Source organism: Carcharodon carcharias, chromosome 13 (assembly GCF_017639515.1).
Source record: "Carcharodon carcharias isolate sCarCar2 chromosome 13, sCarCar2.pri, whole genome shotgun sequence".
NCBI lineage: Eukaryota > Metazoa > Chordata > Chondrichthyes > Lamniformes > Lamnidae > Carcharodon > Carcharodon carcharias.
Genome location: NC_054479.1, coordinates 10342616 through 10367625, shown reverse-complemented (window position 1 = coordinate 10367625; position 25010 = coordinate 10342616). Strand labels below are relative to the sequence as shown.

Sequence of the window (25010 nt, the reverse complement as noted above, 5' to 3'; positions counted from 1 at the left end):
ATAAATTAAGTTCTTCAGATAAGTTGCAATAGGAAACATTTGTTTTACAAGTGGAAATAACCTTGAAGAACTCAAAAGATTGAGAGATATAATGTTGGGAAAGATTTATCTAAAATCATTGCAAGTCATTCTGAATTTCTTGGTTCCACCACTGAGAACAACTATCAAGCAGAAAGAGATAAAGAATTCTTGTACCCTTCTGTAAGATGCATGTCACTGCTCATGTACTTCATATTTTAGTTGAATTGAACTGGCTTGCAACAATAAGTTGAATAGTTCTTAGGCAAAGTGCCAACTGTATGGTCTTAGGTGTGGAACATGCTTGAAGGAGCAAACTTGGATTTATGTAACACATTTCACATCTTCAGAACATCCCAAAGTGTTCCCCAGTTACTTTTTTTTGAAGTGTTGTTATTGTTGTTAATTAGGTAAATATAATGCTGCTGTGAAGCACCATGGGAGGCTTCATTATGTTGAAGACTCGATACAAGTTTGTACATTGCAGCCCACTAAGTGTTTCCAGACATCCTGATCTACTTAACCGAAAAATCCAAAAAGTTCCAGCAGTGCTGACTGAATATATGAATCCGTTCCAGCAGCAGCAGATTTCATCAGGTTCTGGAACAGGCTTTTCAGGTTATGTTCAGCTATCAGAATGGTGAGCAGATCATGAAGGCTCAGGCTCAAATTTCAAGTCACAGGGGCCTTAAACAAAATTTGACACTGGGCCACATGAGATGGCTATTAGGTCAGATTATCAAAAATTTGGCAAATAATTTTTTAAGGAGTGTCTTAAAGGTAGAAAGAGTGGTAGACAGGCAGAGAGTTTAGGAAGGAATTCCAGAGCTTAGGATCTTGGCAGCTGAAGACATGGCCACCAGTGGCGAGATTAAAACAGGAACGTCCAAGTTGCCAGAATTCAGGGAACACAGGTCTGAGGGTTGTAGGAGATTGAAGAGATGGGTACGACAAAAGGTCATGGAGTGATTTGAAAATAAGGAGAATTTTAGAATCGAGGAGTTGCTTAACTGGGAGCCAATGTAGGTCAATGTACACAGGGATGGTGGGTGAATGGGACTTGGTGCAAGTAAAGGCATGAGCACAGTTTTGGATGACCACAAGTTTAGAGGATAGGATTCAGACTGCTGGCCAGGTTGGCTTTGGAATCGTGACTATAAAGTAACAAAGGCATCAGCACGAGATGAGGGGTGGAGTCAGGCATTGTGGAGGTGGATCTCAATGATGTAATGGAAGTGTTGTCAGAAGCTCATCAAGATTAAATACGACACTCAGTCGCAAACAGTCTGGTTCAGCATCAGATAATTGCCAGTGAGCATAAAGCAGTCAATAGCTAGGGAATGGAGATCGTAGCAGGGACCAAAGACAACAGTTTCAATTTTCCCAAAGTTTATTTGGAGGAAATTTCTGCTCATCCAAGCAGTCTGACAATTCAGAGGTAGTGATGAGGTAGAGCTGGGTGTTGTCAGCATACATGTGAAAACTGACACTGCGTTTTCAGGTGTTGTCACCAAGAAGCAGCATGGGACTGAGAAATGTACACACTTAAATTCAAGCATTGTGCACATCCCCAGACTGATAAATGCAAAATGGTCTCAGATAGACATTCATATTTCCTAATATCAAAACTGTAAACAATAGCAGTTCATACTGAACCTGACCACTGTAAGGAAAAATTCAAAACATGTATCCATTATTTAGGTCCTCAAGCTCTTCAGACTAATTTTGCAAGAAATATTTGTATTATAGTCAGAAAAGAACATACTTTATACACAGTTATCAAAAAAAAACATGTCTGCATTAGGCACATTGTTCGCAAGTATTCAGGAGAAAAGACGACTGGCAATCTCCCAATAAAGACAAGCAATGGATTCCAGGACACTTCAGTTTGTCAAAGCATCACAGGATACATTTAAGTGATTTGTCCACCTTACCAGAGTCCTACTTCACTCCAAAGCAGCCTGAAATCAAAATGCCCAATTACTTGCTCTTTCTCTCAATCACCTGCTCCCCAAGAGAAATTTTTCATACCTTGCATGGAAAACGCAGGGGAGCAGGGATGTTGCTGCCAATGGTAGACATGCGCCCAGATATCATGGGATACAGGATAAAATGATCACCTAGTGATTATTCTGATTAGAAACTAAGATGAACGAGGATAGGCCCACATCCTACTATGCTCGGGCACAGCATCTTAGGTCAGTAGTGTTCTGAAATCTCAAGCCCAGTTTGTTCCCACATAATTAAACTATAAGGATTTTCTGTTGATTCCACTGGAAAGCCAACAGGCAGGTTAGGATTACATTGATGAAAGGAAACTGTGACCTTAGTTTTTTCAGTCTGATCTGGGGGAAAGACATTTGCATACAGAAAGGCAGGCATGGAAGGAGATAAAACAGCATTCTTGGCCACAAAGTTCCTGGTTGGTCGGGGGGAATAAATTGGGACAGACTTCTTGCTCCCAATCTCAGCCTGGCAGTTCCAGCTGAAGTGCATGCATATGGACATTGGTTGTGGAAGGTGAAAAACCTCACTCATCACCATAATGCGTTTCGTGAAAAATTGCCATGACAAGGCCAAAGGACACCTTTGCAACCCTACCCTACTACAAAGTCAATTCATTGAACAGAGATATTTTGAACACCTTTTACCAAATCTTCTCTGCTCTTAGGAGAGCTAAGCCAGTTACTCCACTGCCTCCACATAAGTGAAGTCCGACATCCCTTATATAGTCTAGTAAGTCTCCTCTGCACCGTCTAAGTCCTTAACGTACTGACAAAAGTGTGGTGCCCAATATTAGCCCCAATACTCCAGCTGGGACACTAAATAGTTCTATAAAGCAGCAGCATAACTTTCTTGCTTTTGTATTATATGCTCTTATTTATAAAGTCAAAGATAATGTATGTCATTGCAACAGCCTCTTCAATTTATCACCGTTAGGAACATATGTATCACTAAGTTTAATCTTATTTGTATTTGTGTGTTAAGGTGGTACATGGTTCTAATTTTATTTAGAGTTTTTTTGTGGGCCTGGTGCTGGGAAGTCTGGAAGCCCTGTTTATATACATGCATTTTTAATGAAGTTTTATTACCCTTGAAGCAAAGAGATGGATTACAAAGGGGTTAGTAATTTAGTGAATTTAGGAGGAAAAAGTGGAAAAACTGTGCTGTTGCTTAACAACAGGGGTCCAGGGACACACACAGACACAGGAAAAGACAGAAGGCAGTTCAGTCAGCGTGTGAATTCCAGACAGTGAAGGCAGAAGCTCTAAACTCTCTAGTAAGAAATCCTGCGAGACTGCTGGGGAACTGATTTTAGTGAGCTTGTGTTTGTTCTGAAGTTGAACTAACAGAGTTCAATTGTGGGTTTTTTGGGTGTCTTTTTTGAGAGAGAGGAGCTAAGGTCCACCGGAAGAAAACCGTTTGCAACTGAGCCAGTCCAAGCAAGGCACCTTGGTGTTGAGATAGTGGTAAATCTTCCCTGGGGTTGTGTGTCTTTGAGGGTATTGCTGGGATAAAAGGAACAGTGAGAGTTTGAATCATTTTTCTGGTGTTTGCACTGAAATCTTTCCAACCTTTTTGCCTCGTGTGATGTAGTTCATTTTTCTTGTTTAATAAATATTGTGTTCTGTGTCTTAAAAGTACACTGGCAGATTCAGGTGTTCAGTAACTAACCTCCACTATTTCTTCAGAAAAAGTTAGAATCCATCAAGCCAGGTTTCACTTTGGGATCTGACTTGTCCAGTATTAACATGATCTGGGATCATAACATCACCTTCAAAGGTTTGTGCACATAAACACTCTGGTCTCTCTCTTCCAGCACACAAACTCCCTTGGCATATAGAACAGTTAGGTAGTCTGTTTCCATTGCTAATGCTACTCTTGAATTAACAACTGTGTCCAAAAGACCATAAGACATAGGAGCAGAAATTAGGCCATTCAGCCCATTGAGTCTGCTCCGCCATTAAGTTTCTTAATGCCACGCTCCCGCCTTCGCCCCGTAACCTTTGATCCCCTTACCAATCAAGAACCTATCTATCTCGGTCTTAAATACACTCAATGATCTGGCCTCCACAGCCTTCTGTGGCAATGAATTCCACAGATTCACCACTCTCTGGCTAAATAAGTTTCTCCTCATCTCTGTTCTAAAAGGTCTTCCCTTTACTCTGAGGCTGTGCCCTCGGGTCCTAGTCTCTCCTACCAATGGAAACATCCTCCCCACGTCCACTCTATCCAGGTCTTTCAATATTCTGTAAGTTTCAATCAGATCCCCCCTCATCCTTCTAAACTCCATTGAGTATAGACCCAGAGTTCTCATATGTTAAGCCTTTCATTCCTGGGATCGTTCTCGTGAACCTCCTCTGGACCCTCTCCAGGGCCAGAACATCCTTCCTGAGGTACGGGGTCCAAAATTGCTCACAATTTTCTAAATGTGATCTGACCAGAGCCTTATAAAGCCTCAGCAGCACATCCCTGCTTTTATATTCTGGTCCTTTCGAAATAAATGCCAACATTGCGTTTGCCTTCCTAACTACCGACTCAACCTGCAAGTTAACCTTAAGAGAATCTAGGATTAGGACTCAAGTCCCTTTGCACTCCAGATTTCTGAATTCTCTCCCCATTTAGAAAATAGTCTATGCCTCTGTTCTTCCTACCAAAGTGCATGACCTCACATTTCCCCACGTTGTATTCCGTCTGCTACTTCTTTGCCCATTCTCCTAACCTGTCCAAATCCTTCTGTAGCCTCCCGGCCTCCTCAATACTACCTGTCCCTCTACCTATCTTTGTATCATCTGCAAACTTAGCCAGAATGCCCTTAGTTCCTTCATCTAGATCATTAATGTATAAAGTGAAAAGTTGTGGTCCCAACACTGACCCCTGCGGAACTCCGCTAGTCACCTACCGTCATCCTGAGAAGGACCCCCTTATCCCCACTCTCTGCCTCCTGCCAGACAGCCAATCTTCTATCCATGCTAGTACCTTGCCTCTAACACCATGGGCTCTTATCTCGCTGAGCAGCCTCCTGTGCAGCACCTTGTCCAAGGCCCTCTGGAAGTCCAATTAGATAACATCCATTGGCTCTCCTTTGTCTAACCTACTTGTTACCTCCTCAAAGAATTCTAATAGATTTGTCAGGCGTGACCTCCCCTTGATGAAACCATGCTGACTTTGCCCGATTTTACCATGCACTTCCAAGTATTCTGAAATCTCATCCTTAATAATGGACTCTAAAATCTTACCAACGACTGAGGTCAGGCTAATTTCCCATCTTTTGCTTCACTCCCTTCTTAAACAGGGGGGTTACATTAGCGATTTTCCAGTCCTCTGGGACCCTTCCTGACTCCAGTGATTCCTGAAAGATCACCACTAACTGCTCCACTATCTCTTCAGCTACCTTCTTCAGAACTCTGGGGTGTAATCCATCTGGTCCAGGTGATTTATCCACCTTCAGACCTTTCAGTTTTCCTAGCAACTTCTCCTTGGTAATGGCCAACATACTCACCTTTGCCCCCCCCGACTCTCTGGAACTTTGGGGATGTTACTCGTGTCTTCCACCGTGAAGACTGATGCAAAGTACCTATTCAGTTCCTCCGCCATTTCTTTGTTCCCCATTACTACTTCTCCAAGTTCATTTTCCAGCGGCCCAATGTCCACTTTTTGCCTCTCTCTTACCCTTTATATATCTAAAAAAAACTCTTGCTATCTTCTTTTATATTACTGGCTAGTTTACCCTCATATTTAATCTTCTCCCTCCTTATTTCTTTTTTAATTGTCCTCTGTTAGTCTGAAATTGTTTATTTGTCTCACGGGGACTCCCAGGTTTCTGTTCTACTCTCCTCTCCCAACCCATTAAAAGAAAATCAGTATGGTTGAGCAAGGAACTTGTAATATTAGAGTCACAAGTATAAACCTGTGTCCTAACATTCCAGGCCTGATATATATTTTGTTACGATCACAGCAGATGTTATTACTTGCTAGACGTCAAAGTGAAGTCTGTCTCACTGATCACACTTTTTTTTATTGTGGAAAACGAGGGTAAAAAGCTACTGACCTCAGAAGCAAAGAACTCCAATAAAACTTTTACAATTGAAAAAATTAAACGGTTTATTCAGAAGAAAAAAAGCTTCAGCACATGAGATTTAAGTTACACAGCTAAATCACTTTTACAGAACAACGTCAAAAAAGATCCTGCTTTCCAAAAGCGCACAATTAAACTACCCTCTAGGCAACAACCCCCTTATGGATTTTTAACCATAAAAATCAAGTATTACCCAAATCAAGGAATTGTTGTCACATTAATAAAGGGGCACCTCACGATTTCTCAAACACTTCCAATCTGATGTGCAATTCCAAGGGGCTCAGAAACAAACTGTTTCCTAAAACACAGGCTTTGCTGGCTTAACACTGGGTGGTTGCCAATTTAAAACTTTTACAGCTTTTCAGCAGCTCACACACCAAGCAGCCACCACCCAACTCAGTTAAACATCCTTCCGTAAATATTATTTTTCCCCTTTCATCTCAGATTCCAATGCTCTCAAACACTTCTCTGAACTCAACTTCTCCAAATATAAAAATCTTTCATGTTTTCCATTTTGTCTCTACTTTTGGGTCAATAAAATTTAATATATCTTCCTGTGTTTACTCATGAAGCCTTTGTAAGATGCAAATTGTCCTTGCAACCTCTGAGATCCCTTTTGAAATTCAGTGGTTGAGAAACCAAGCATCCCACTTAACCCACAATGCAAATTCTAGCTCCACCCTGTTTACTTGTAACTCAACCCCACCACAATCTCTCAGTACAAATGCATCAGTCTAACAAGTTTAACCTTTCATCTTTCAGCCTTCACAGAGCAACCTGTCTCTGGTTCCCCTGTTTAATTAATCCTGGGCACACCCACACACAGCTTTCTTTACCAACAGCAGAATACCAACATAATACAAAAAAAAAACATATACCTCTCATCACAATATGATATGAATAGTAGGACTCTGGTGTCATCTCAGGGTTAGGGCTCGTTTAGTTCTAAATTGGAAATTATTTCAATGATCTCAATTTTCAACTTTACTGTCATCCAGAGTGTGCAAGTCCAGTGCATTTTACTCACCAGGAAGCTTCCAGAACTCCCCCACAAAACAGTGGTTAAGGTGCTTCAAGTACATTTTTCGAAATAGGCATACAAGCATCTCATTCCTTCCTTTCCTTAACTAAAGAACAATGATTATCCTGTGTTCCTTTTTAAAATATGGATGCATTTCCAATCACATTGCACAGAAGGAATATGTAGAACCACAATTAAACATCTTCCCAACTTGAATGGCATTTTGCATTTACCAAAATGGATCACAATGGCCCCATAACTATACTTTTGCTAACTTCATCAAGTTATGAAGTGAGGCTAAAGTTGATTTTACTTAAATCATTTGATTCAACAATAAATTGCATGAACACTGAAATTAATTAAAGTTTATTTTTGAAGAGGCAATATTACCTGGCTTTGCGAGACAATTTAAAAGTTTTTAAAAAAAACATTTTTGATGGTGCAATCACACTCTTTCCAAGTCTAAGGAATAATTATTTTAACTGACCTTACTGTCTCCAGACTTTAAAATCTGAGGGTGCACTTTGCACACTGACAGAAAAGCTGTGACTGGAACTTGTTAATTGAGGTAGTTTACTTAGGACAATTAAGAGTCAAATTAGACAATACACTATATACTTACATCCCAATTAAATTCTCTCAAATTAATTCATCTCAAATTTTAAAAATGAGGAACAATTCTTTAAAGTTTTGCAAGCCTTTCTTGAACACCAACACATTTATTCAGGACATTTTACTGCAATTGGAGTTACTCCCAAATTGATTTTGTACAGCTAATTATGATGACAGAACAATAGCAATGAAAAATGAGGCCATTTGAGGTTTACAACAGCTTTTTTTAATGGCCTAAAGTGGTAGAAAATACAGCACAGAACATGACTTCCATACAGTTCATTGCTTCCTAGTCAAACGAAGCTGTCTACTCTAGTCCCATTTTCCTGATATCTTCTCATAACCTCTTGCATTTTCAGAAAAAAAATTGCTATTGTTACTGCTTTTGGTGAAGCGTGCCATGTTAACCCAGTGTGTGAATTATTCTAAGTTTGTTCATATAGTGACGCTGTCAGAACTGCGTACAACAATGCAACTGTGACCAAAATAATGCTGAGTGCAAATTCTACATCACGTTCTTGCTTTTTAATTTAGTACAGCTGTCTTTAAAATCTAGAATTCAAATGGCATTTTACACCTGCAATCCCATCTTTAAAGACTTAGATATCTGCACTCTTCTATCTCTATTCCTCCAATCATGAGGATTATTAGATTCACACCAGTATTGTTTTTACTTTTCTTTTCACTGAACTGTACCTGCCCTCTTACAATTAACCCTGGTTTCTATTGTGAGTTAGTGCAACATTCTGGCTTTGGTTGTTGAGCCTTACATTGAACAGTGTCCTCCAAAACCTCCTTGTATGCCAGTTTAATTAGCAAATTAATTAGATAATCATGCAGAGTACAATAATGCCATAAAGCTCTTAATCCTTGGTTTAGTGTCCAGCATTCTTTTTCTATTCTTTCACATGACATGGGTGCTGCTGGCTAGGCCATTATTTTTATTGTCCATCCCTAATTTCCCTTGATAAGGTGGTGGTGAGCTGCTTTCATGAACCGCAGCAGCCTATGTGGTGCAGGTACACACATAATGCTGTTAGGGACAGAGTTCCAGGATTTTGACCCAGGTGACAGTAAAGGAATGGCAGTAAAGTTCCAAGTTAGAATTGTGGAGGGCTGGAGGGGAATGCTTAGGTGGTGGTGTTCCCATGCATCTGCTGCCCTCGTCCTTCTAGGTGGACGAGTTTGCAGGTTTGGAAGGTGCTGTTGAAAGGGCTTTGTTGAGTTTCTGCAGTGGATGTTGTAGTTGGTACACATTGCTACCACTGTGCATTCTTAGAGGGAGAGGACATTGAAGGTGGTGAATTGGGTGCCAATCAAGCGTGCTGCTTTGCCCTGGATTGTGTCAAGCTTCTTGAGTGTTGTTGAAGCTGCACTCAGGCAGGCAAGTTCCATCACACGCCTAACTTGTGCCTTCTAGGTGATGGGTAGGCTTTAGGGAGTCAGGTGAGTTACTCTGCAGAATTCACAGCCTCAGGCCTGCTCTTTTAGCCACAGTATTTATGTGGCTGGTCCTGTTCAGTTTCTGGTCAATGGTAACCTCCAGGATGTTGCTGGTGGGGGATTCAGTGATGATAATAACATTGCAAGTCAAGGGTAGATGACTGCATTGTCTTTTGGAGATGGTCATTGCCTGGTACTTGTGTAGTACAAATGTTACTCGCCACATCAGCCCAAGGCTGAATCTTGTCCAGGTCTTGCTGCATATGGCATGGACTGCTCCAGCATCAGGTTGTTGCAAATCATGTCTCAAAAAAAAAAACAAAACTGGAATCTCTCAAAAACATAATTCTGTTTAAAATTAATTTTCTTGCAGACATAAGAGAACATATGCACCAAACAATGCAGACATTTTGTTCTGGGTTTTGCAAACACAGGCTGGCTTAGTAAAGTCTGCACTCTGCCTACTGTGAACCACTAAAGCAACATGTTGTTTGATTCGATCAGCCAATTGTGACATCTGGGCTTATGTACCTGATATGACTCCACATTTGGGCAGCATTGCTGAACAATTCTGTGTGCTCTAATAGCTGCATTAACCAATTTAAGATAAAGCTGCTCATTTATACTTGCTACAAGTAACATACATTCATACAGAGACCCCCATTTCTCTACTAACAAATGGATTATTTTCTAACCTTTTCTGAATTACCCAGGAGTTTGGGGAGTTCCCTGCTGCTTTCTCCAAGGCAGATCGGGCTTTCCAAGAAATCAACCAATTCCAAGAACCCTTTTCTCCTGTTGTGTAAATTGATAAGATTGTCTGAAATTTGACATTGCGTTTGGCCTGATGAGTGTAAAATGAAGACCTTCAGCAGCATGTTACTCTTTTCAGCAATATTCTATCGCAATATCACTGTTAATTTCACCTGATATTTCACACTCCTCCTCCCTGATGTTCCCGTTTTGTGAAAACAGATGCAAAGTATTCATTAAGACCCATACAACGTCCTCCGCCTCCACACACAGGTTACCCTTCTGGTCCCTAATGGGCCCTTTTCTTTCTTCAGTCATCCTCTTGCTCTTTATGGGTTCTTAAAACCAGCTTTGGGCTTTCCCTCATTTCATTTGTCAATATTGTTTCATGCCCTCTTTGCTTTCCTAATTTCCTTTTTAATGTCACCCCTACACTTCTTATATTCCTCCAGGCTTTCTGCAGTATTGAGTCCTCAGTATCTGTCATAAGCTTCCCTTTTTTTCCTTTAAAATCTACTTTAAGCTCCTTGGCATCCAGGGAGCACTGAATTTGTTAACTGTAATTAGACAACTCTAAAGAGGCCTGACTAAAAGGAAACATACATCAAACAACAAATTCAAAAGCTGTTTTGTTACTTGCAACTTTGATTTAAACAACTTCTTGTTAACTTAAGAACTGACAGTTTTGTAGAATTGAACATTGTAACAAGTTCATCCTTCATATCTAAACTATTTCACAATGCATTTTAAAGAAATACTTCAGAATACAGTCCCAGATTGGCATCACCTCACAGGAAAACCATCAGCTTTTCCAAACTTCCTTTCCAACAAAGTCCAACACATTACAATTGCTTAGAGTGGGGGGTAGAAACAAAGCATTTCTTCAATTAACCTTGGTTCTAAGCTCCAAACATTGATGCACTAAAAGAATACAAAAGTAAATGTATTCCTGGGAGCTAATAAAATTTAAAATGAGCCAGAGCATTAGTGAGTACGTGCAAGTGAGTGTGAATGTGCGAATGACAGAGGACCATCATGAAGAATCTGAGATCACTGAAAATGACAACTGCCCTGACACACTTTTTCAACACCCATCAATTAAATGGGGAGGTTGAGTTCAGAATGATTCTTAACATTCAAAGAGCCACCTTTAATGGTAGCTTTTCAGTGAATTTTGAAAGAACTTTGGGAAGAGGAGGGTAGGGACAAGTGGGTGAGAGAGAAGCAAGTGGAGGTGGTCGGGAGGTCAGCCTTGGTACATGGACCCTATTGATGCAGTCGTATCATTGCGCAAATGAAGGTCAGCTAACTGAGCACAGATCTGGGATTGAACTTGAAACTGCGCAGCATATTATCACACTACATAACTCAGTCACCGGGAACCCAAGATGAGCAGAAAGAACACAATACTACAGATGCTGGAAATCTGAAAACACAAACAGAAAAGGCTAGAACTCATTAGTTGCTTGGAAATCATCGGTGGAAAGCAGTTGGTCAACATTTCAAGTCTGAAGACCTCTCCTCAGGAGTCATATTGTAGATGCACAGGACATACAGATAAATTAGGAGGCTTTTTTTTATTCATTCACTGGATGTGGGTGTCTCTGGCTAGGCCAGCATTTATTGCCCAGCCTTAATTGCTCTTGAGGTGGTGATGAGCTGCCTTCTTGAACCGCTGCAGTCCATGTTGCTCCTTGAGCCTGCTCTGCCATTTGATAAGATCATGATTGATCTGATGTGGCCTAAACTCTACTTTCCTGTTGAGGTCCTATACTCTTGTCAATCAAAAATCTATCTAACTCAGCTTAAAATATTCAACAACTCTGCCTCCACTGCTCTCTGGGGAAGAGAATTCCACAGACTAACAACCCTGAGAGGAAATTCTCCTAAATGGGAGACCCTTAGTTTTAAGCTGCATCCCCTAGTTCTAGTCTCCCCAAAGGGAGAAACATCCTCTCAGCAGCCACCCTGTCTCATCCCCTCAGAATCTTATATGTTTCAATAAGATCACCCCTCATTCTTCTAAAAATCAAACGGGTACAGGCCCAGCCTGTCCAACCTTTCCTCATAAGATAACCCCTTCAGGAATCAGTCGAGTAAACCCTCTCCGAACTGCTTCTAGCACGATTATACCCTTGTCTTTAAAAAGGCAAGGTCAGAGTGGGAAACTTGAAGTGGGAAGTTCTGTCTTTGGTCTTTTCTTTACAGTAAAGTTCAATCAAGTTTCAGGAACAGCACCTCATCTTTCGACTGGGCACTTTACAGCCCACTGACCTTGTCATTGACTAAATGCTTCAGACCTCAGCTACAGCTCCTATTTTCTATACCAGTGAGAGCAGGCTCTATAGGATGGGTGTGCTGGTTTTTTGGAGGGGTGGGGGTGGGGAGAGGCGCATGGGGAGAAGCAGATTGGTGATTGCGGGTAGGGTACCCCAGTCAGATCACGACCTATTTGAAGGTCTGCACTCTTGATGTCGACTAGACTCTCAGGATATTGGAGCCTACTCCACCTTATTTGCTTTTTTTGATGTTTCTTAATGTTCCTCTATCCCCACTAGCCATTCACACTGTTGTTTCATCTAACTTTTTTATTTCTTAACTTTTCTCATGATGCCATTTTTTTTGTTAGGCAAGTGTACTCAGCATTATGGAGCAAATATCAATAGATAGAGTTAGGTTAACTATGTAGCTGTGATCTTATTAAATGGAAGAACAGGGATTGAATGGCCTAAGCATGCTCCTGTGTTTCCTCCTTCCCTCACCTGGTAGTATCACGTCTGTCATTTAATCATCACTTGCCCGCCCTTTCCCTTGTGTGTGCTCGTTTTCTCCACCTAGTTACTTTCCTTTTTCAATGCCTCCCATCTGTAATATCTTGCTGCCCTCTGGAATGGCCTTAAGACCCAAAAAATCAATGACTTCTGATTTCCATAGATGCTACCTGAACTGCTTTTCAGCTGTTTCAGTACCTGGAAAACAACTTAAATTCACATTTTGCTAACGCAATTTGCAGACACATTAAGTTCATTGTGTTTGGATTAGAGCTGGCAGATGTGGAGAGTATGCACAAAATAGCCTATTGTTTACTGAGTGAGTTTCATTCACTTTGGAACAGGACTTTTTAGGAATGGCTTAAAAATCTTTTATGCGCAGTACGGAACAGCAACAAAAGAACAGGAAATGATTGAATGAATGACTGGTGGATATTGCAATTAAAATGGATTTCTAGCATGCACAACATTGTGGGACATGTCAGTAATCACTGAAGTTACCTTTCACCGGTTCAATACGCTTTGGCAAGTCCAGGGTATCGAAGTTTTTGTCAACATCTACATTCCTTTTACCTAAGCATGGAAGAGAAAAACAAAGACAGAAAGATTGCTATCATTTTGGGAAGCATTCGCGAGAGGCATTAGTTGCAGCACATTCCATCAACATTAACAAACTGTTCAACAAATCCTGCTTGAAAATTATTGTATTAAAACACCAGTCTTCAACTTGCCTCTTAAAGCTGGAGGTCCAAAGAATAGGCCTATCAGCCCCTTGAACCTGTTCTACCATTCAATTAGATCATGGTTGATTTCTACCTCAACTCAATTTACTTACCATTGCTCCCCCACCCCGGTCAAACACAATTTTTAAATATTCAACTGACCTCATTTCAATAGCTTAAACACCGTGGCTGAGAGAGCAGGTCAGGAACTAACTATTGTGGTGAGTAACTCACTTCCTGACTCACTAAAATGACGTTCAGCCATGTACAAGGCAAAAGTCAGAACTGAGATGGAATATTGGCCTGGATGAGTGGGCTCCAATAACACTTAAGAAGATAGACACTGTACAAGACAAAGCAGCGCACTCGATGGGCACCCAACCGTCTTAAACTATTTACTCCGTCCACCACCAGCTAAGTGAATGTGGTGTGCACCATCTACGAAATGCACTACAACAACTCACCAAGGCTCCTTCTATAATGTCTCACAAACCCATGACCTATAGTGTCCAGGAGAACACAATAGCGAACTCTCCAGCCCAGATTTCGTTTTCAGCTGCATCCCCTCCAAAGACAATATATCCTTCCAGATGTGATGCCCAGTACTCTAAATGGGGTCCAACCGGAGAATTATCTAACTACTGAACTCACACCCCTTGATACCCCTTCTTTCCAGCAGTCCCTTGGGATTGAGGATGACTTGCTTCCAATCCGGTTCGATGGGTTCGGAGATGGCTGATAAGTCTAACGTGCGATCTGCAGACTCTGCCACATGCAGAGGGGGCAGGTTGAAGGGATGGGAAGATGGGTTGTTTGGAAGTGTGCGCGCTCTCTTGGACGCCTTGACTTTGCCTCTGCACATCCCTGGTGAAGTTTCTCAATGTGCTCGATGCCTTCTTGAATGAATCTTCTTAATTTTGGTCTGTCATAAGCCAGGGTCTCTCATACGTCGGCTGGTATGTTTGACCTCTTCTTTGAGGGCATCTTTGAAGTTCCCACTGTCCTCCATGGAGACTCCTGCCGTGACAGAGTTTTGAGTAGAGCAACTGCTTCGGGAGTCTAGTGTTAAGCATACGAATGACACGTCCTGCTCAGAAGGGCTGGGTTTTGAGTGATGAGCGCCCCAATTCTGGGCATGTTGGCCTGGGTGCTGCTTTCAGACTGCCTTTCTTGCCACCAGATTTGAGAATCCTGCGAAGGCACTGCTGGTGGTACTTCTCCAGGACTTTAGAGGTGCCTGCTGTAGGTCGTCCAAGTCTCCGAGGCATACATGAGCAAATAGGCTCACTGCTGCGTGGTAAATCATGACCTCTTGGTTTCAGGTTTAAGATTCTGGTCCTCAAATGCTCTATTCCTCGGTTGGCCACAGGCTGAGCTGACACAATGGAAGCAATGACGAATTTCATCATCTATGTCTGCCTTCATCAAGAAGTGGCTCCCAAGATACAGAAAATGGTGCACATTTTCCCCAGTGCTTCAGGTTGATATACAACTGTAATGTTTCTCAATTACTCCGAAAAATATAGCACTTACTTCACATCAACAGGAAATGAACAGCAATAGGAACAAACAATCAATAAAAAGACATAACAAGAGACTTACCTTGATTAAACCACTCCTCTAAATGGCAGAAGAGCAGCCAAGAAAAGTGCAGAGAAAAAAGGAAGAGTCAAACCAGATATGAAAAAGCAGTAAAATTTACTAAATTATAAGAAAACACAATCTCTCTCCTTCGGCAGCAGTAACAGCCGAACTCTTTTCTAATTTTGTCATATGCACTTGCTTTTTGTTAGATCACTAAAATTATATATTTTATAATATAAGCTATTTCCAATACCACTATTGCTTTACAAGTTTAGGAGCCTGATCCTGAAGTCCCAAATCAAGGATAAAACACAAATATTAAATGAGAATTTTTGTCAGCAATTATCAAAACCACCAGGGAACATAACACTCTCTGCCAGACGATCTGTGCAGCATTACTCGAAGAAATGTTTGGCCATTGCCCATGACTGCAAGAATATAATACAGGGACTGGCAACGAAGATAACAGATTTAGAGATAATTTGGTAGAGGATTTGGTGGCTAGCCGAGGGGCAGTGAAAGATTTCATGTGTCCAGTTACTTTTTAAAAAAATTTGTCCTACACTGAAATATTTTAAGAGGCCAAGCCAGATACTATATCGAACTATAATTGCTTTGTAATCAAAAATATCTAAGCTTTTATTCTCTGCTGTAATCCAATCTTCTTGCAATTCAATTCCCATTACTTTTAGAAGCATTGCAATATGAAGCTCAAACTCCCACACTACAGGTTGCAACTTGAACTCTTAGATTTTCCCTGCCGCATTCTTACCTTTTGCCTTCTTCCCACCAAAACAACCAGAATCATCTTTCTTCTTCTTCTGAGAATTTCCTGTTCCAGTTTGCTGGTCAGCTGCTGGCTCTCTGAATTTATCAGCTCCTGGCACTTCTCTGTGTACTTGATAGGAGAGGTTCCTCATAATACACACACAGTTCTCAACTGACTGTTAAACAAAAATAATTGAACTTCCATAAGAAACATGAAGCAGTACATTTCAACTCGATTATTTCCCTCACTATTTTCTCACAGAACTCTTATGACTTGTAAAACGAAAAAGGCCTCTTGTTCCTTGAGTCTTGGCTGCAATTCAACCCAGCTCCAGATGTTAAAGGCCAGTGCCTAACCTTCTGCACCACACAGTAACCGTGGTCATATAATTTTGTTAAAGAAATATTTTCTGACTCAAATTCTGTGTGGTTTGTTCATAAGACAGCACATATCACTATCTTCTAGTAATGATGACCTAACTTACTGATGTGATTAATGGACTAACTTAGCATTCTAGAGATTACAAATGTTGCATTGGAAGGTAGAATGGGCTTGACTGAATGGCTTTTGGTGATGTCAACGCAAGATATTTCCTTTCTAATAAAAGCTTAATTGTTTAGAGCTTTCGTCTGTGCCTCAGCAATCATCTCCCTTCCACCCAAAATAACATCTAGTCTTTTATTGTGTTTGGCGTGAAGTTCGAGCATCTTAGTGCAGACTCCCTGACCGGCTTAGCCCATACCACTCTGGGATTAGTTTTTTGTATGGGTTTGACTTTTTACCCCTGTTGTGGGAGGAGACATTTATTTTTAAGCCTCCAGTAGGCGGTACTTCTCTGCACCTTTTGACACACTTAAGAACTGAAGAAATCCTTTGATGGCTCCATAGTCAGTTAGGGTTTAACTGCACATGCTGTTGCTTTACAACGAGAGCTACCTCTGATGGCCTATATTCTCTCTTTTTGGACTAACTACTTTTTTGCACAGTCAACAAAGCTACAGCTGAGCAAATGTCAAAGCAAAACGCATTTGAGAGTTCAATGATAACTTTAATCCAAATTTATTTTATGTAACCAACACTGTCATTTTGATTTTTATTACGAGGCAAATTAGTGATATAAAATGTTGAAAAATGTGCAATCATTTTATTGTAATTTTCCAGTCTTGCTATGATCAGTTTTTTAATAATGCGGTTCTATTTCTACATCAGCAAATCTTTTCAATCCAAATTGACACTTCGTTATTCCTGCACAACCACATCGCTGCAAAGTCAGCTTTGAATTAGTTGAAGACATGTCATTCCTCCATACGAACTATTAATGTTTCACAATTATTTGTCCTGTGGTCTTCAAAGTAGTGATGTAGCCTGGAGGTACAATTTTATGGGATGTCAGTCTTCTCACACTTAACACAGTTGGGCTATTCTTGACTGATAAATCTTAATAGTGCTGAAAGGCTATTGCACTGTCAGTCTCTCATCAAACTCTCCAACTCAATTTTGCTTACACTCATTTCTATGGTTTGTTTCTTTTGTCAACTTCTAATTTTCAATAAGGGATTCAAACTGCTCCCAAATCAAAAAGAGAGAAACTTGAAAACTAGAAGTACAATTCCTTTTTATGGAGGCGTCAAATCTCCAGTTGACTGATAAAATAATTTCTCTAGTCAGCAATGTCTCCAAGACGACAAACCTTTAGTGTGAATAATGGCAAAAGCAAATCACACCCAATTGACTTTCAAGCAGAAGGATATTAACATTACAGGCAATTTGGAGCCATTCCGGTGTATTTATGCACGCAGTTAAGTTCAAGACCATGAAAAGGTTAAATGCATTTGCATTACCAATATGAACAACACAATGAAAATTTTGAAAGACAAGTGGAGCCAACATGCTTTAATGGACTCTATTTATTTTTAGCATCTCAGAGTGCAGGGCTTTTCCTGTGCATGGTATCAATTTTGTATGTTAACATTAGTTAATTGTTTAAAGGAGAGGCATTGAAACTGCAGCCCATGGGCTACCTTAAGCCACTGAGCCCTTGTAAAGACAAGCCTGTAGAGGCTGAGGCAACTTGTAGTATTTGTTCTTACATTGTTTATTTTTTGGTTTGTGCTTTGTGAATTTTGAGCAAATGGTGATTTGCAGAAGATTCCCTGTTGCAATCTTGCCGTACTAACATATAAACAATTGGTTATCAGCAATCTGAATTTTATGCAACTTTAGGAAATATGGATTTAAATTAATGCAAGGCTCCATGTTAAACACTATGTAACCCATGAAGACTTGGTCACCAGTCATTCTCTTATAGTTGCACAATTATAGTTTTATGTTACCTTTCGGTCCATGTCTTTCTTGCCCACTGCTGACTGCAGTGCATGCAGGAGTGCGTCTACCAAACCATCGCATTCCCGAAGCCTTCTACGGGCATCACTTCCATCTGAACTCACATTTCTACCAAACGGAAAAAACAGTAACAGAATTAGAACAACGAAACCTTCCTATAAGCTGAAAGGTATCCAAGAAGGTAAACATCGCTAATCCTTCAACTCATATATCGAAATGCTTTTGAACATTTAGCCTGAAAATAATGATGCTTTACAACCTTAATTCCATGTATTCCATGCTTTCAATGCATCATCTAAATAATACAGTATTACTACAACAACTAAAAAGTCAGAATATTCTGGGTCAAAAAACACATACAAATAATACAACTAATTTAGCTTCGATTTTTAAAGAATGAAATTCTACAGGAATGTAAACAAAAATATGAGCACAGTAAGTGTTCCATCGCACAATGGAAATTTGCTAAAGAAATAGATTCAATTTCTCTGCTGTTAGATTATTTTTTTAAAATCTGCTGAGAAATGAGGAGTACTGTGTACAATTTTGGTCTCAGATAGAATTGCATTAGAAGCAGCTCAGAGAAGGTTCACTTGACTCATTCCTGGGATGAAGGGCTTATCTTATGAAGAAAGGTCGAACAGGTTGGGGCTAAAACTACTGGAGTTTAGAAGAATGAGAGGAGATCTGAATGAAACATGTAAGATCCTGAGGTGGCTTGATAGGGTGGATGGGTGGAGGATGTTTCCCCTTGTAAAGGAGTGGAACTAAGGAGGCACAATTTTAAAATAAGAGGACTCCCTTTTAAGGAGGTGAGGAGAATTTATTTATCTGAGGTTTGTTAGTCTGTGGAATTCTCTTCCCAGGAAACAGTGGTGGCTGGGGTCATTGAATTTGCCCAAGGCTGAGTTAGATAGATTTTTGATGGGAAAGGGAATCAAGGGTTATTGGGAATGATAGGAAAGTGAAATTGAGATCAGCCGTGACCTTATTGAATGGGGGAGCAGGCTCGAAGGGCTGAATAGTCTATTCCTGCTCCTAAGTCCTTTGTCCCTATGTTCCAATTCAGCCCAATTCAATGAAATCTCTTGTTGGAGCTAAGTAGTACTGACGCCAACCTCCTCAAAAATCCTGTTGTGGGTGTTGAGGTGGGAAATGACACTAAAGGGTCATGAGGACTCGAAACGTCAACTCTTCTTCTCCGTCGATGCTGCCAGACCTGCTGAGTTTTTCCAGGTAATTCTGTTTTTGTTTTGGATTTCCAGCATCCGCAGTTTTTTTGTTTTTATACTATTAAAATAGTGTTGCCAACTCTGGTAGCAAATCTACCAAGAAGTTTCATCACACAACCTCTTGGCTTTAAATGCTCCCCCTCATTCTTGATCGTCTAAGCTTGGGTCTTAAATGAGTGAGCCCTTATTGTTAAACTGCGCCCCCTAGTTCTAGATTCCCCCACAGCTGGCTGAGCCCTCCTCAGGACCTTTTTATGTTTCAAGAAGATCACCTCACATGCCCACTGGCGTTTAAAAGAATAAGCCCAACTTGCTCAACCTTTCCTCATAAGACAACCTCTGTATCCTAGGAGCCAGCATGGGTGAATGTTCTCTCAAATGCTTCCAATGCAAGTATAAGCCTCCATATTTAAAGAAAACAAAACTGTTCATGTACTCCAGGTGGGGGTTTCACGATGCCCTGTACAGTTGTAACAAGACTTCCCTACTTCTGTACTTCATCCCCTTTGCAATGAATGCCAACATTCCATTTGCCTTCCGAATTACTTATTGTACCTGCACATTAGCTTTTTGTGAATCATATACCAAGACACCCAGGTCCCTCTGTAACACAGATTTCTGCAGTCTTTCTCCATTAATTAATATTCTGCTTTTCTATTCTTCCTGCACTGGACAAGTTCATATTTTGCCACATTACAATCCATCAGCTAAATTTTTGCCCACTCTCATATCTCTCTACAGATTATTTGTTTCCTCCTCAAAATTTGCTTTCCTATCTATCTTTGCTTCATCAAACTTGGCTACAATACAAACGGTCCCTTTACATAAATCATTAATATTGAATGCCTTTTGGAAATCAAAGACACAACATCTACTGGTTTTCCTTTGTTCACCTTGCTTGTAACATCCTTAAAGCACTCTAATAAATTTGGGTAGTACAGAACTTGAGTATTACTAAAAAAAAGTGACATGCTATCAAAGCTGCCTTGCACTCATCAGGACAGCTAACAAAAAATTAACAAGTGTAACAGGAGAAAAATAATTTATACTGCAATGAGAAAAGTGTGCTGTTTGGTTGGCAAGTGGACTCTGATTGGTAGAGGCATTGCCATGAAAAATGCAGCATGGGACAGTTAACTGTCCAGCTTTATTCAAATTCATAAAAGCAAAATACTGCAGATGCTGAAAACCTGAAACAAAAACAAAGATTGCTGGAAAAACTCGGCAGGTCTGACAGTATCTGTGGAGAGAAACACCTGCCCCTTGACATCCCCCCTCCTCACCGTCCAATGGCCCACCCAAACACCCCTTTCAGGTGAAGCAGCGTTTAAATTGCACTTCCCTTAATTTGGTCGACTGCATTCATTGCTCCCAATGCGGTTTCCTCTACATTGGAGAGACCAAACGCAGACTGAGTGACTACTTTGCGGAACACCTTCGGTCTGTCTGCAAGCAGGACCCAGACCTCTCTGTCGTTTGCCATTTCAACACACCACCCTATTCTCATGCCCACATGTCCGTCCTTGGCTTGCTGCATTGTTCCAGTGAAGCTCAACGCAAACTGGAGGAACAGCACCTCATCTTCTGACTAGGCACTTTACAGCATTCCGGACTGAATATTGAGTTCAACGACTTTAGGCCATGAACTCTCTCCTCCATCCTCACCCCTTTTTGATCTCCCTTTTTTCAAATATTCATTTTTAAATTTTTATATATACAATTATTTTCCCCATCTAATTATTTTTAAAAATGTATTTCCATTCATTGCTTTATCCCCCCTTTTAGCCGATTTAGATCTTTTCTCCCACACCATCCAACCCCCCACCCAACCCCCGCTAGGGCCAGCTGTCACTTGCTCATTCTGCTTTCTACTCTTAATGTCACCATTAGCACCTCCTTTAGCCAGTATCACCACCATCAACACCCCTTCAATCTTTTGTTTTTGACATCTTTTGCAACCTCTCCTTTGCCTCCACCTATCAATGGCCTTCTATCCAACGTCATCCGTGTCTCCCCCACCCCCCACAGCTGCCCTAAACAGTATATATTTCACCACATTTCGACTTCTCTTTAGTTCCGAAGAGGAGTCATCTGGACTCGAAATGTTAACTGTGTCTTGTCTCCACAGACCTGCTGAGAAATTTTTGCTTTTGGTCATTCAAACTGGGCAAGTCGACTGTGATTGGTCAAGGCATTGTCCTGGGGAATGACCCAGGAAATAACTGTTCCCTAAGCTTTCGTTCTGCTGGGGAAGGGGCAAAGTGTGGACATTCTTTTTGTCTGCAAAGGACAGGGCCCTGTGTGTGAAAATATGTGGCTTCTAGCGTGTATACGTGAGCCACACTGCAAGCCCAACCTCTTACATTGGTTTGCAGTGTAATTCTTGGAACAAACAGGATTGTTTAACAGATCAAGCCCGCTTCTACCTCCTTCCCAAAATCCACAAACAGGGCTGTCCCAGCAGACCGATCATGTCAGCCTGTTGCTGCCCCAAGGAACTCATTTCTTTCTATCTTGACTCTGTTCTCTCTTCCCTTGCCCAGTCTCTTCCCACCTATATCCACGATTCCTCTGATGCCCTATGTCATATCAACAATTCCCAGTTCCTTGGCCCTAACCGTCTCCTCTTCACCTCGCGTGTCCAATCCCTCTAACACCTCCATCCCCTGCCAGGATGGTCTGAGGGCTCTCCGCCTCTTCCTTGAACAGAGGCCCGAACAATTCCCATCCACCACCACTCTCCTCCACCTGGCTGAACTTGTTCTCTCACTGAAAAATTTCTCCTTAAACTTGTCTCATTTCCTCCAAATAAAAGGTGTGGCTATGGATACCCGCATGGGTCCCAGTTATGCCTGTCTCTTTATGGGGTATGTGGAACATTCCTTGTCCAGTCCTATTCAGGACCCCTTCCACAACTCTCTTTTCGGTACATTGATGACTGTTTCGGTGCTGCTTCATGCTCTCATCTGGACCTGGAAAAATTTATCAATTTTGCTTCTAATTTTCACTCCTCTACCACCTTCACATGGTCGATCTCTGGCACTTCCCTTCCTTGACCTCTCTGTCTCCATTTCTGGTGATAAACTGTCCACCAATATCCATTACAAGCCCACTGACTCATATAGCGACCTCGACTACAGCTCCTCACACCCTGCTTCCTGTAAGGACTCAGCTCCTTTGCCTCTGTTGCATCAGTTCCGATGATGCCACTTTGCAAAATAGTGCTTCTGACATGTATTCCTTCTTCCTTAATCATGGTTTCCCCCCCACTCAGCAGCGTCTGACTCTGGCATCTCCCATGCTTCTGCCCTCACACCTTCCCCTCCCTCTCAGAACCATGATATGGTCCCCCTTCTCTTCACTTTTCACCCCACCAGCCTCCATATTCAAAGAATCATCCTGTCATTTCCACCAACTCCAGCAGGATGCCACCACCAAACACATCTTCCCCTCACCCCCAACCATCAGCATTCCGTAGGGACCGCTGCCTTCCTGGTCCACTTGTCCATCACCCCCAACACCTCAACCCATTCCCATGGCATCACAGAAGGTGCAACACCTGCCTCTTTATCTCCTCCCTACTCACTGTCCAAAGGCCAAACACTCCTTTCAGGTGCTTCACTTGCACCTCCTTCAATTTGGCCTACTATGTCCCCTGCTCCCAATGTGGTCTCCTCTACATTGGGGAGACCAAACGCAGGCTGGGTGACCGCTTTGTGGAACACCTTCGGTCTGTTCGTAAGCATGACCCAGACCTCCCTGTTGCTTGCCATTTCAACACGCCATCCTGCTCTCCTGCCCACATGTCCGTCCTTGGCCTGCTGCAATGTTCCAGTGAAGCCCAACGCAAACTGGAGGAACTGCACCTCATCTTCCGACTAGGCACTTCACAGCCTTCTGGACTTAACAACGACTTCAGACCATGAACTCTCTCCTCCATTCTCACCCACTTTCTCTAACCCCCTTTTTTCTACATTCATTTGTATTTTTTATCCACTTATTTTTATTCATTTATCCATGGTTTTATCCCCCTTTTAATCCCTCCCCTCTATCCCATTTTCTATCCTTGATTTGCCCCTACCACTGCCCCCTCCCTCTGCCCCAACCCCATCCCCTACAGGGCCATCTGTTACTTGTTCAATGTTGTTCTTTCACACAATGCTACCCTGGTTCTGCTATTATCACATTCTGCTTTCTTACCTTTATGCCACTATCAGTACCATTTTTAGCACTAGCTACTACCCTTAACACTCCCTTTGTCCTTGAGTTTATGACATCTTTGTCAATCCCTCCTTTGTCCCCACCTATCACTGGTCTTCTACCCAGCTCCACCTGCCCCACCCCCCTGAAACAGTATAAATTTCATCACATTTCCACTTCTCTTCAGCTCTGAAGGAGGGTCATATGGACTCAAAACATTAACTCTGTTTCTTTCTCCATAGATACCTCCAGACCTGCTGAGTTTTTCCAGCATTTTCTGTTTCTGATTCAGATTTCCAGTATCTGCAGTATTTTGCTTTTATCTTTGTTTAGCAGGTGTTGTCCATTCATGGAATCACATCTAATGTTGGACACTACGTTTTGAGGTTTTCAAGCACGGGCTGGTTGGGTACAGTAAGTACTTTGCCTATTGTGAATAGCCAAATGGATGTGCTGTTTGATGCAATCAGCCAATCGTTGGGACGTATGACCTATATACCTGGCATCACACCGACACTAAAATTTATGTGATAGGCAGAACATCTTATTGGCTTGATGACAGCAACCTGCTAGTGGAGAATACCACTCGTGTTGCTCCTGCATAGTTACAGCATTTTTGAGCCACCTTACCCTTCCAGGGTACTGTGAGGTAGATTAGGCACTTTTCAAGATTGAAAGTGGCTGCCTTAGGCCCATTCATGAGTTTGCGTGATACACAGCGAGTGATGATCTGATGAGGGTAGCCACTGTCCCAACAGGATGGCTTTGATGTGCCCTATTTCAGCATCATGCTTACACGGTGAGCAAACGGCTTGGGCCCCATTTAGGAGGTTGCTGATAAGGCCAATCTTATAGTGCAAAGTATTGACCATGCCCAATGCGTCCACCAGATTCCACTTGCCAGCCAATCAGCACTATCTTATGATGCTGTATAAATTGTTGTTCTGTTTCAGTTGGTAATTTCTTGCCAGCTATCCTGATGAGTGCAAGACAAAAAGCTTTGATAGCATGATTCTTTTTCAGCAATAATCTAATAAATTTGTCAAACACTATTTCCCTTTCACAGAACCATGTTGGCTCTGCCTGATTGCATTATGGTTTTCTAAATGTCCTGCTACTTCCTCCTTAATAATGGGTTCTAGCATTTTTCCAATGACAGATGTTAGTCTAATTGACCTATAGTTTCCTGCTTTCTTGCTCCCTCCTTTCTTAATGCTGGCATTAAATTTGCAGTTTTCCAATCTGCTGTGAACTTTCCAGAATCTCAGGAATTTTGGAAGATTTCAACCTAGACATTCACTATCGATGCAGCCACTTGTTTTTGGATTCTTGGATACAAGTTATCCAGCACAAGGAACTGGTCCAGCCATTAGTTTTCCTATGTTCAAGTTCCTTGGGACACTCTGCTACAATAAAGGCGCTACATTAATATGTTGTCCTCGTTCAACAATTCTTGCCTATCA

General features: G+C 41.5%; 1 protein-coding gene across 5 annotated transcripts in view; it reads right to left on the bottom strand.

Annotated features, from left to right (window-relative positions):
* The window catches only part of arvcfb (ARVCF delta catenin family member b), a 362128-nt gene that overhangs the window by 44902 nt on the left and 292216 nt on the right, over positions 1-25010 (bottom strand). For all 5 annotated transcript variants that reach the window (XM_041202618.1, XM_041202617.1, XM_041202621.1 and 2 more), the window contains 3 exons: positions 18106-18223; positions 15776-15947; positions 13199-13270 (listed from right to left, as the gene is read on the bottom strand). In XM_041202618.1, the coding sequence (XP_041058552.1) occupies positions 13199-13270; positions 15776-15947; positions 18106-18223 (362 nt within the window). The remainder of the gene's footprint in view (positions 1-13198; positions 13271-15775; positions 15948-18105; positions 18224-25010) is intronic.